We start from the raw sequence: 13,250 nt of genomic DNA on the forward strand, positions 1-13,250 counted from the left end.
CCGCGCAGACTCCCTGCATCCTAACGGGAGCATCACTGCGCACCGACACAGAGACCGACGCAGCGAGCGGACGACACCTCCGTCAGCCGATGTATGAAGGCTTCCTTTCCCGGATCAGCGGCTTGTTTTCGGTGATTCTCTTCTCAGCCGTCGCTCCTCTATGGATGTGAAGTAAAAGCGGGCGGTAGTCAGTCGGTGTCCTCTCATCTGTGCGCTCTTTCTCCCCGCTCGGTCAGGACCGCATCCTGCCCCGATCCACAAAATGGCGGATATCAGCGAGCTGGGACCCGCCTACGGTGAGATCCAGGCCCTTTTGGTCTTCGTATCTTTTCCATTTCACCCACATCCACCGTGTTTAAATGGCCTCACTGTGTTAGGCTGTGGGGTGTACTGGGGTCAAATGCTGTGACATATTTAACGGATGCCTGCAGCAGGTGAATAAAGCGGCCACGGCCGCACAGCCCATCACATCCAGTCGTTCCTTTCATTCTTCAGGGGTGGAGCGGGTCATCTTCCCGTGACTGGCACCACTGCCTGCTGGCAGGCCGGTTAAATGAGCTCACACAGTGATTTTGTGACCGCAGCCATGTTTGAGTGGATGGTGTTGGGGAAAGATGACCGTCCTCTAAGTCATCATTTCACTGCCACGGGAAAAAAGTGCGTGGGGTTTAAACGAGGCCTCGCGCGTGCCTCTGCATCATCGGTGACAAATTAAAAATAACAGCAGCCCGCGCGGGGCAGAAAAACAGGGCGTTCTCGAGGCGCTCCCACGCACGGTCTGCCTCGCTCTCGTGCGTGAGCGCGCGCCCGCCGGGGTGTGTATGGGTGACGTCATGTCTGTGCTCTCCGAGTAAAAAAACCTTTTAAATCAGTTTAATCGTCGCGTGGGAGCTGATCAGCGAAAGGAAAATAAAGTAAACGACGATGACGTCATCGATGAAGCGCCTTTTAATACAAATCAGCTGAAGAGCCAGACTTACACCAGATCTTATATATATTGGCTGATAAATGCAGTTAATCGATTGGCTGATTGTGGTGTGATCATAAAACTGGATGATGGTGTTTCTGTGGAAAATTATAATTGCTCCTAGTTTTCTGACATTTTTAGATAAAAATCTATATTGAAGATTTCTGTTGTTTGCTGGTTTAAAGGACACTCAGCCAGTTTATTAGGTACACCTTGCTAGCACTGGGTTGGGCTCCCTTTTACCTTCACAGCTGCTCTAAGTCGTCATGCCACGCATTCAACATTATGCAGAGATTTTGGTCTATGATCACATGACATCATCACACAACTGCTGCAGATTTGCCGGCAGTGTCCACGATGAGAATCTCCAGCTTCACCACACCCCAGAGGTGCTCGACTGGACTGAGATCTGTGACTGTGGACGTCATCTGAGCCCAGTGGAGTCACCATCATGTTAAAGAAACCAGTTTGAGGTGATCTGCAGTTTGTGACGTGGTCTGTTATGCTGCCGGAAGCAGCCATCGGCAGATGGTCCACTGTGGTAGTAATAAGGAGATGCACAAGGTCAGCTGACAGTGCTCAGTTAGCTTTGGGGTTTTAACGATCTTTTTCGTTAAGGAACCCAAAGTGTGCAACCAAACCACACCTCTACCTCACCAGGCTGAACCATTGAGTCAGGATGGATCAGTCCTTTCATTTCACCACACAACGCTTGCCGATCTGCTGTGGTCCAGTTTTGGTGAACCTGTGTGATCATAGCCTCGGCTTCCTGTTCTTGAGGCGAGCGGTGCCTGGTGGACAGCAAAGAGTCTTGACTGCATCCCTAAGTGCACTGAGTCGCTCCTGCGTGTTTGGCTGAGGACATATTTGCATATTTGCAATTCCAAGCAGTTGAATGGGTGTACCTAATAAAGTGGCTAGTATAGTATGTGACAGGAAGTTCTGTCCTAAAGATCTGGTTTCACAGACAGAAGCTGCAAATAAGCAGAACGAGGGAGCTTTAAAATGACAGGTTAAGACTTCTGAATCAATCCACTGTATTATTCAGGAGCTCGTTGATCCACATACCGATCAGCTGAGGTTATTGATCAGCTCAGGACGGTGCTGATTAGAAAAGAGCTTTTGGTGTGAAGAAATGGTGGCTTCCAATGATTATGTGAACAAATTATTGAGAGTAAAGACAATCAATCCCCTTCTGCATTCGCTTTAGCTGCAAAGCTACAAAGCTGTGCGTTTGAATGGTTTGTTCAGCTTCCCTGCAGAGCGAGAGTTCAGTTTGAACCCCAGTCTAGTTGAGCTCCGATGACTCAGAGAGAACCTTTAGTCAGCAAATTTAATCCAGATTAATCAAACCAACAGGCGTCACTGGGCCCACTGAAGGGCTGTGCAGAGTTAGCATCCATACATTCTGGACTTTACTGCATTTTTTCATAATGTCTGAATCATGTCTGAATCCCACTGACGAGTTTGATATTAGACATTAAATTCTCTTCATTGTCAGTTTAAATTGGGGGGGTTCAGTAAAATTATTATATAGTTACACCTCCAACCTTAAAATAAAGATGAAGAGATATTTTCAGTGTTCCCCACAAACTAGAACGAGCTCGACGCGCCTCACATACCAGACATAGAAGCTGTGTGCAGGGAGCCTGAGGACGGCTGTGCAGACAGCTGTCTGTAGCTGTCAGCAGGGGGTCTCAGCACTGCACAGCTCAGGTGCCCGTTAGTTGTTAATTAACTGGAGCTCTCGTTCTCTTTCCCCGTGGCTCCCACTTCCTGCAGGTCACCTGAGGCGCCGCTCTGTGTCCATCTGGGCCAAACAACTCCCACTGTGTTATTTATTATCTGTATTGTTCAAGTGTACAGACACATCTTTAATATTCAGTAAGTTCGTTGCATTTACTTAAGTGAATCGATATGTTAAATAATCACAATTAAACCTGAAAAATTGTGATTATGTTTCTTTCCACAATCAGACAAACGAATACGTCTCATGCAGCACGGACTTCCTGTCGTATCCTCCAGTCAGTAAATATCTGGATGTGATCAATTACAGTTATTGGACACTTTTTCCTTTAATCGAGTGTAATCAGTCAGAGACAAAGGTCAGAACAGACACGTTACAGATGAGAATAAACCGAGCAGATCAGAAACTGTGAGCTTCTCCTCAGTGTGTGTGTGTGTGTGTGTGTGTGAGCATGAGCGTGTATTCATATCTTTATGGGGACCAAAAATTGGAAGTTTTAGGGGACCAACAGCCCTTATAGGGACCGAAAATCGTGGTCCCCACAGGTTTGAGGGCATTGTTGAGACTCAAAATGTGGTTTTAGTGTCAGGGTTACAGAAAAAGGAAAGCATTATGTCAATTAGATGTCCCCACAAGATATGAATGCCCAACATGTGTGTGTGTGTGTGTCCCAGAGTTGCCAGGCAGCGAGCTCAGCTGCTTTCAGCTCTTTCCAAAACATGACATCATCTGATGGAGTCTGAATGAAAAGCGACAACAAACAGGAAGGAGGATTTTCTGGACTTTGATTCTGCAGCTTTTACACTTTGAGCAGCGACTCTGTGTCCGTCACCTCATCAGCAGAAACACGTCAGACCTGCATGAGTCAAAACACTGACAGCAAAGAGAAAACAGGGAGGCTTTAAGTATGTGACACAGTGTACCAGGCACAGATAAACGATTTACACACAGACTGCGTGAAGCTGTAAATGCTGTAACCACAGATAATCACATAGTTCACTTCATCAACACGAGCAGTTTATTGTTTTATTCATATTTTATTTAGCGTTGTTTCCTTTAATCTGACTGAAACGCGCTGGTGTGGTTCTGACGCAGCCTGTTTCTGTCACCAGCAGCAGTGCCCCGCCTGCAGAAGAATCTGATTGGTTACTCATCAAAATTTAAAGCCTATAGGAGCCAAACAAAGTAGGTCATTCATTCTGGAGCAGCTCTGCTGTGATGGAGATACAATAGCAGATGTTGGTGAAGTTGCAGTAAATAGATTTTACTAATGAAGCTTCTTAGATTTGATGGAGTTCTTCACCTCAGTTCTGCTCTTGTGTGTTTTTTCACCTCTCTTTGGCTTTTGTTCTGCGGTTGTGTGTTTATTTCATTCAGCGAGGTTGCTTTTCATGTTTTGGCTGCTGTGGAAATGGCAAGGGCAGCCTAGCGCTACGGGGCTGCTTCAGGCTGTGTGGAAGTGTTTAGGAGTCTGGAGCCTTCCAATGAGAGGTGGAGTACACTCTGCTAACTTTGCATCCTCCACCTGGGGTGGAGAGATTCTGGGACATGAGGACTTTCAGAGAACAGTGTGTAAAGTGGCAGAAGCACGAGCTTCCTGCAGCTTTCCAAAAATCCCAGTGACTAAATGGATCAATTGAAAAGGTTTTTCTCGCACGAGTTTTCTGGGATGGACATTTACTAACTGCGTCCTCTCTCTGTGGATGCTTTGCGTCCGGCCTGATCACCGACATATTGAAGCTACAGCTCGCTGCGTTTTGCTTTAGCTGCCGGGTAGCACACAGAATTCTACCTCAGCATTCAGTGAATACCAAGTCAGTACATCAGTGCAGTTTCTCTGGGAAAACTATTGTGTGTGTGTGTGTGTGTGTGTGTGTGTGTGTGCGTAGCATCAGTGTGCCCTTGTGTGACTCACAACAATACTCTTTTATACCCAGCAAACAAAGAGCTCCACAAACCCCGCCTCTCTGCTCTTCCTCCGCCCAGTCCTCAGATGTTTCTAATGAGATCCTCGGAGAGTCGATGTGGTGACTTCACTCTGGTGTTACTGTTTTTAAATATGCTGTCACCGTCTGCGCTGCCCTAGCTGCTGTAGGATGCTACAATCTGCGCTTTATTCCTCTGGTGGTCCCAGTGCTCGAATATCTCCACCTCTGCCGCTTAGATTTGGATTATATGGAAGGGAAACACTGACGGTCTCTGTGAGGACTGCAGCGATTCACCAAATAACTAACTAGCTAACTACAGAAGTTAAAATAAAAGCGTGTGTCTGCAGACCAACTGTTAACGTAGCTTGACTTAGCTTCAAATCAGGCAGCTGAAGTCAGACGGCAGCTTTCTTACTTCCTGTCAGTGAACCTGAAGCGAGCAGGGGAGAGTCTAAAGGAGGGCACGGGGTGCACTACACTGCAGATTATCATTTCTATCAAATCTAAGTCAATAAAGTAAAAACACAAATGGGTCAGTGCAACACTGGTTTATTATTAACATTAATTATTAACATCCACACCGTGTCAACATGTGTTTTACACAGCGCTGATATGCTCACACTGTTGCAGTCATCACATGTTCCTTTAAATCTCACACACACAAGGACTCACACATGAAGACAGTAAATCTACATCATACACGAGGCAGTGATACACCTTCCAAAATACAGAGTAAAGACTATTTTCTGTCTTAGTTTCAGGTGTGTATACCTCATTTTATATTTAATTACTGTTTTTATTATTTAATTATTTTTGCACTTGAGAAAATAAACATAAACACACTACAAGAGTTACGCTGGCACATGTTATGTAAACTACTCAAAGTACTGCAATTTCTAAAATGGAAAAAATTAACAGTTCATTTAAGATTTGTTTTGAATATTTACTGTTGCTGATTAATAAGACGACTACTTCGTATCCGATTACTCGATATTCAAAAGTCCTCTTGGCTCCGCCCACAAACAGACGTTAATTGGGCAAAGCGTTCGGTTATATTTGGTTACTCGGTTTAGTGTTTTTAATTATTTGTCCTCCTTATAAGAGAACCTGATTCTAGCTGCAGTTTGTTCTCCCAGTGAGGGATTATTCTGAAAGTCCTGGACCCTGCTGTGCGGTGGATGGCAGACTTCAGGGTTACAAATCGTGTCACACTGGGATAAACTGCGTGTTTGTGTGTTGACTGAACAGCAGCCTGTTGTGTCTGACTCACTCCACTGTCGCTCTCTCTCTCGCAGCCATGTCTCCGGTGCTGGCGGGCTTCCTGGGGGCTGGTGTTTTGGTTTTGGTCGTGGTGGTTCTGGTGCTGCTCTGGTCCTTCTGTCAGCGCCGTTACCTCCGAATCTCTGGGCGCTACAAGCTGCACGGAGACCGTTACTATGACTCGGAGGATCCGCCCTACAAGTTCATCCACATGCTAAAGGGGATCAGCATTTACCCAGAATCCCTCAGCAGCAGCAAAAGGATCGTGCGCGGCATCCGGCGTGCCGACCGTTCCGACCGTGACGGAGAGCGAGGCTGCACCACGGCGGGCACCGCCGGGAGGGGGATGGTGCTTGTGGACGCTGAGAACAACATCCTGGATGTCCCCGGTCAGCTGCAGATGAGTCACCTGGTCCCTCCTGCCGGCGCAGACGCCGCCCACGGCCAGGGTCGGCTGGAGCGGGCTTTACCGGTCCGTGCTGACTACTGCTGCCTGGACAGCAGCTCAGCCAGCAGCAGCCAGACCAGCAGTAAGACGGCGTCCCCCTTTACCCCCGCCTCCTCAGAGCCCGAGCCCGAGCCCAGCCTGGGCTCCATCAGCCTCACCGTCGACTACAACTTCCCCAAGAAGGCTCTGGTAGTGACCATCGTCGGCGCCCGGGGCCTCCCCGCCATGGACGAGCAGGCGGGTAGTTCAGACCCCTACGTGAAGATGACCATCCTCCCCGAGAAGAAGCACCGCGTCAAGACCCGCGTCCTGAGGAAGACCCTGGACCCGCTGTTTGATGAGACCTTCACTTTCTACGGCGTGGCCTACAGCTCGCTGCCTGAGCTCACCCTGCACTTCCTGGTCCTCAGCTTTGACCGCTTTGCCCGCGATGATGTCATCGGGGAGGCAGTGGTGCCGCTGAAGGGCGTGGACCCGAGCACGGGCCGAGTCCACCTGAGCCAGCAGATCACCAAGAGGAACATGCAGGTGAGCGAGGCTTTGCTGCAGCTGTGATAAAACTAATAATAGTTGTATTTGAAACAGTCGTGGAACAGACTTCTAGTCTGATCCCAGATCAGCACTGAAACAGTGACCTCATATAAATATGTTTCTGATGTAATCTCCAAAAGTTGAGTCTGTTCATCTGGACGTTTTCAGAGAAACGTTTGGTCACTCATCCAGGTGACTTCTTCAGTCTCAGCTGACTGCAGGTTTCCCCAAATCTTATAAACCCACTTTTTAACCCACTTTGGCCACGACTGCCTACAGCTTGTACGTCCGTACTGTTTGTAAGGTTGGAAACCTGCAGTCAGCTGAGACTGAGGAAGTCACCTGGATGAGCGACGAAACGTTTCTCCCACAAAATGAATGTGTGTGTGAATGTGTGTGTGAATGTGTGTGTGAATGTGTGTGTGAATGGGTGTGTGAATGTGTGGATGACTGGTTGTGTAAAGCGCTTTGGGGTCCTTAGGCACTAGTAAAGCGCTATACAAATACAGGCCATTTACCATTTACTTTCCTGGATGATTGAGATGCATCAAGACGTTTCTGATATACTGTATTTTTATACAGCTGAAGTCACAGTTAGTGACTCTCATATGCAGCAGGAAACAGCAACATAATAGCGACGTGATGTCCAGCCCACTTTTCTTAACCAATAAAGTTCTCAGTTTCTAAAAAATCTAAAATCATGTTCACAGTTCGGTCTGTTTTTGGTTGTGTTTCCATCCTAAATGACAGAGTTAGAAGTCACATGAGGCTAAAGCTTCCTGTTAGTGTTTGCACTCATGATTGACAGCAGTGGTCCTGGCACTTTACATACGTGACTAACTGACCCTGTTGTCTGCTCTCTGCGTTACCATGGCAGCCAGCTGCTCAGTCTGTGTCAGTGACAGCCTCGCTGTTGTTCCGTCTCTTATCAGATTAATGTTGGATCGTCAAACATGCGAGCAGTGGACGAGTGGTTGTCCTGCAGAGAAAACACCGTAAACCTGAAAACAAGGAAGTGGAGGAGCTTCTGTGATAATGATGATACAGTCACACGGATACAACGCTAACTTTGTTCCCTCTGTTGTGTATTTTAGTGCGAGAGTCGTGGAGAGCTGCTGGCGTCTCTGTCCTACCAGCCGGTGTCTCATCGCCTCAGCGTGGTCGTCCTGAAGGCTCGACACCTCCCCAAGATGGACATCACCGGCCTGTCAGCCAGTGAGTAGAAAGCAGGACAGAGAACAGGAAGACGCTCAGCGTTCAGTCTGACTTGCTTAGAAGATATTTTTCTGTTTTTTGAGGCACAGTCAATGTTCTGGTTGGAACATGCAGCATGGAGCGAGTCGGCCTAAAGCACCTCCCCTCTGAATTGATTTATTTATTCATAAACTATCCAGGCATATCCAAACACCCCCTGATAAACAACATCCTATAGAGCTGCTGTGCAATTGTTGTTTGTTCTTATATTGATATAAGAGGATATTTGTCAAACATCGAAGCTTGATCTTAGCCCGTTCTCCTTCTGTCCTCAGACCCCTATGTGAAGGTGAACGTCTTCTATGGCCGTAAGCGCATCGCCAAGAAGAAGACCCACGTGAAGAAGTGCACGCTAAACCCGGTCTTCAATGAGTCCTTCATCTACGACATCCCGCCCGAGCTTCTGCCCGAGATCTCCGTGGAGTTCCTGGTGGTCGACTTCGACCGGACCACCAAGAACGAGGTTCTGGGTCGCCTCCTGCTCGGCCTCCACAGCCCCTCCCCCTCTGGAGCCTCCCACTGGAGGGACGTGTGCGAAAACCCCCGCCGGCAGATCTCCAAATGGCACAACCTGAGCGAGTACTGAGGGAGGAGCACCGCCCGAAACCAGCCGACACCACCCACTGGCTGGGACTCCACCAGTGAAGCCACTGGGAAATAAAGACTCAGTGTACAGCACATACACACACACACACACAGACACACACATACATAAAACAACACAGTCACACTGTTGTGATCATAGGTAAACTCTCTCCCTCTATTATCTCTCTACCACAACTACATCTGCAAGTATAAGAAGAATCCTGCAGCTCTTTACAGCCAGTAAACAAACCATGACGTCCATCTCTAAGACTGTTCTCGTGTCTCCTCTGGCTGTCGATGTGTGTCGACGGGGGAAGGAATGCTCAAATATGATTAAAAGAAAAAAAAGAAATGTGAGAAAAAAGAAAAAGATCCCCCTCTTGCTGTTGTTGCCATGCAGTTCATTGCATGTCCGTCTGAAAAGAAAAAAATCACTCCAAATGAAGAGTTGAGATCTGTGACATCACCACGGCAGGAAGAAATTTCAGCTCTGATAGAAAATATGATGAAAATACTGCATATAAACTGAAACGCTGAATATATCCAAGTAACGATTACTCCTCTGGAGGACCAAACACTGCTGCAAAGAATCGCTGCGACGCTCAGTCAAGGTTCCATTTGCAGGATAGTTGCTGTTGTCAGACAGCAGCGTGCTTCTGCCTGCAGATCATTTTCACCCACCGCTCCTGCAGCAGATCGTACGACCGCACCCGACCCCGGAGGAAGTGCACTCGGCCTCGTTTCAACGGGGATTCAGGACTGTCAGAACCTCCTGACTGACCCTAGATCGTTTGAAATCAGCTCCTGCTCTTGAAGACTGAAAGATTATGTAAAATACTTGTTTGTAACATGAATGCATTCCTCTAATTTAGACTGCGAGTGACGCAGAGGGCGGCTGTGGTGCCTGATGATGTTTCAGCTGTTCTATCTTCAGAACTAAAACTAAAAGAGAAGCTAGTTTACCACAGGAGTGCTGTAGTTACAACACTCGCTTTAAATGATGGGAGGTAAATAAGAACTTCAGGGCTTAAAACTGAAACTAATGTGGAAGTGCTAAAACCTGCAGCTCCTCTAAACACTGTTCAGGCAGCTGGTGACAATTCAGAAAAGAAAACAACCAAAATAAAGTCTGAAAACCTGAAAGGACATTAAAAAGCAATGAAATCTGCAGCTTACAGCAGTTAATGAATAGAATTCAGCTCTAGTAGTACCGAAGCTTCGACTACCTCTTTGATGCTAAAAGTAGGGTAACCAGAAACATCAGATGTAGCTTTTGTTGCTTACGACTCTTGCTGGAAAACGCTGAATATCCTGAAATCCAACAGTCCACATTCTACAGAAAAGCACTTTACTGTCATGTGACAAAAGTCCACCAAGTAATGTGTGTAAGGGCAGTTCAGTACACGCATTCAAAACTAATTAAGGCTTGTTTATAAAAGGCTGAATGTAATTCGTTTTGACACAGTCATTGTTGATTTATTGAGGTCTTTAAAAGCTCTGATGGCAGACGTCCACTCCAAAGGTCAGACTTCCATCTTCCAGGTACCGTGACATCAGCTTTTGGTCCCTGTGAAATCGAGGGAACTGAACACTCCTGCTTTTTAACTCTCATAAAAAAATGACATCATGCTGTGTTCATAAAGAGCTAAACTGTCAGGTGAAATGATAAATTCATCATAAAGGTGATAACAAGTAGGATTTCATTTCCTCAGTTCTTTCAGACTTCAGGCTTCTTATTCCGGCCCTCGCTGCCCCCTGCTGGTCATCAGAGGAAACTGCTTCCACATTGGGTTCACTTTTCAGACTCTGAACTTATGTTCATCTTCTGTATCCAGTCTTTATTTCTGCTGATTAGGCTCCACCTTCTCATCTAAATATGGTCATCCTGGCACTGAACGCCGATGCTAAGGATGGGATGTGAAACATGCTCGGCGACCACGGCAGCGCTCCTCTGCTTCACTGCGCTGGTCTCATTTTGTACATTTCCCTCTCCTCCATCACACCGAGACTCTGATTTGCACTGCTTTGTAAAGCGTATCTCTCCCTCTGTGAATGTTCCCCTGCAGCCAGCTGGTGGCGCTGTTTTATATTACTTTGTTCCTACAAGCCCAGTGAATGTGTCTGAGGTGACGTTGGACTTTGGCTTCATGTTTTCTTACTGACGAGTTTGTTTGAGTGATGACACACTGTGAGTTTAGTCTCGAAAGCACATTTTAACCCCAGTTTAACTTTAACCTTGAATCTGCTCAACAGCTTGCTTACTAGTGCAGAGAGTAATAAAGTTTGTGTAAGTTTCACTTTGAATCATAGAGAGGTGAAGAAAACACGCCACCTGAAGCCGGATCTCCATCAACGCCCTCGGATTCAAACTGTGACCTGCTGGCGGACGGGCAGACAGACTGAGTGTACATTTGTACAGATGTGAAGATGTTTGCTGGTTTCCTTCCTGTCCGATGTTCTCAGAGCTTTAGTGTGTTTGAGCGCCCCCTGCTGTAGACCTGGATGCTAACCTCTGTGTTGGGTTTGTTAACACTCATTGGACGTACAAATAAAAACAAGTTATCCATGACGGCCGCGCCTGAACGCTCATTTCACTTTATTTATACTTGATCGTTTATTTTATGGGTCCAAGGTGGCGTGATATTAAGAATATTGTATATTGTCAACACAAACAATGGCAGTAAGAAACACAGATTTAATTGGCTCTATAAGGCATTATCACGTCAACCTGCAGATCATTCTAACGTATCTAAATCTTTACGTGGTACTTTCTATATGCTGGCAGTACACACCTCACTTGTAAGGGTCATAGTTTCTAACTTACAAGGCTTTTTGTCAGTCTTTGACCGTGTTGACCTCATTGGATGGAAGCCATATTTAATTGGGTTGTCACAATGACATCACTCTATGCCTCTAATAAGTTTAAATATGTTTTTTCACTGTGAATGACGCAGTTTTGATATTATTAGTGTGTAAGCCATTTTAACCATTAACTTTATTTGAAGGAGTTTTATTAAAGTGAGGAGCTGTATCAGTAAGTGTGCACCAGACGTTTTAATAAGAGAAAAATGCAGCATGTCACCAGATTTTCACATCATTTAAAGATTGAGAAGATGTCTTTCTTAGAAATCACCAGAGCCAGTGTCATCTGACCTTTGATGATCCCTGTCACATGAACGTTTCTCAGAAACTCTGACACTGGTTCCTTCATCCCGCCTCTCTCTGAGCATACTCTGACTGCATTTACCCAAGAAGACACTGACGTGGTCCACGGAGAGCGAGAAGACTGTAATGACACAGATATAAACGATTAACCTGCTAACAAAAAAAAAAAGTGAAAACCTTTCACATAATATTCTTTCTGTGGTTTTGTAGAGTCTCCGGCAGGCTGCTGCTGATGTTTGCTGATAGTGTTGAAGCATGACCTCATTACTTTCATTAACAGTGAGCCAGCGTTTTCTTCTTTTTATGTTTTCAGACTTGTATCTTATTTGAAGTTCCTGAATGGAGTCATGCAGCTACAACCATTTATAGTGTAGATTACAAAATGTCACTGCTATGTATCAAGCGACAGAAATATCGGTTGTGTCACGTACGCCTCACAGTTACAGGAACACGGTCACGATCGATGCGTGAACACCAAACCTCAGCAAAACACTGGGAGACATTAGCTGATGAAGGCAGATTCAAAACACCAAGCTGGCCATGGTGAAACCACTCCAGGATTCATAACAAGCTTCGGTAACCAGCGGGACCAACAAGCCTTAGTACTGATTTGATAATATCATATTTTTAAATCAGTCAAGAAGACCAGTCAGTCACTCCTTACCTTGCAGCTTCCTGTTTCAAAGTGGCCACTCCCCCGCCTGTAAGCCTGACCAGTTACAGCTTCCTGTTTCAAAGCGGCCACACCCCCACCTGTAAGCCTGACCAGTTACAGCTTCCTGTTTCAAAGCGGCCTCACCCCCACCTGTAAGCCTGACCAGTTACAGCTTCCTGTTTCAAAGCGGCCACACCCCCACCTGTAAGCCTGACCAGTTACAGCTTTCTGTTTCAAAGCGGCCACACCCCCGCCTGTAAGCCTGACCAGTTACAGCTTCCTGTTTCAAAGCGGCCACACCCCCGCCTGTAAGCCTGATCAGTTACAGCTTCCTGTTTCAAAGCGGCCACACCCCCGCCTGTAAGCCTGATCAGTTACAGCTTCCTGTTTCAAAGCGGCCACACCCCCGCCTGTAAGCCTGACCAGTTACAGCTTCCTGTTTCAAAGCGGCCACACCCCCGCCTGTAAGCCTGACCAGTTACAGCTTCCTGTTTCAAAGCGGCCACACCCCCGCCTGTAAGCCTGACCAGTTACAGCTTCCTGTTTCAAAGCGGCCACACCCCCGCCTGTAAGCCTGACCAGTTACAGCTTCCTGTTTCAAAGCGGCCACACCCCCGCCTGTAAGCCTGACCAGTTACAGCTTCCTGTTTCAAAGCGGCCACACCCCCGCCTGTAAGCCTGACCAGTTACAGCTTCCTGTTTCAAAGCGG

The 13,250-nt window shown here is 46.8% G+C and overlaps 1 protein-coding gene across 1 annotated transcript; it reads left to right on the forward strand.

The window, feature by feature from the left end:
• Positions 1–11,289, forward strand: LOC146378412 (synaptotagmin-11-like). Its single transcript, XM_084944463.1, has 4 exons — positions 1–296; positions 5,938–6,878; positions 7,976–8,096; positions 8,411–11,289. Exons 1-4 carry the CDS (start codon positions 263–265, stop codon positions 8,719–8,721), a joined length of 1,407 nt encoding a protein of 468 aa, XP_084800589.1. The 5' UTR covers positions 1–262; the 3' UTR covers positions 8,722–11,289.
• Positions 11,290–13,250: the final 1,961 nt, after the last annotated feature.

Source organism: Perissodus microlepis, chromosome 11, assembly GCF_051167445.1.
Source record: "Perissodus microlepis isolate ML-2025 ecotype Zambia chromosome 11, ASM5116744v1, whole genome shotgun sequence".
Taxonomy (NCBI): Eukaryota; Metazoa; Chordata; class Actinopteri; order Cichliformes; family Cichlidae; genus Perissodus; species Perissodus microlepis.

What these genes read in the sequence shown, in the direction of transcription:
- LOC146378412 (XM_084944463.1), top strand. Translation starts at nt 263, where the DNA reads ATGGCGGATATCAGCGAGCTGGGACCCGCCTACG. An exon ending in CGAGCTGGGACCCGCCTACG is followed by an intron (nt 297 to 5,937) that starts GTGAGATCCAGG and finishes TCTCTCTCGCAG; the next exon opens with CCATGTCTCCGGTGCTGGCG. An exon ending in TCACCAAGAGGAACATGCAG is followed by an intron (nt 6,879 to 7,975) that starts GTGAGCGAGGCT and finishes TGTGTATTTTAG; the next exon opens with TGCGAGAGTCGTGGAGAGCT.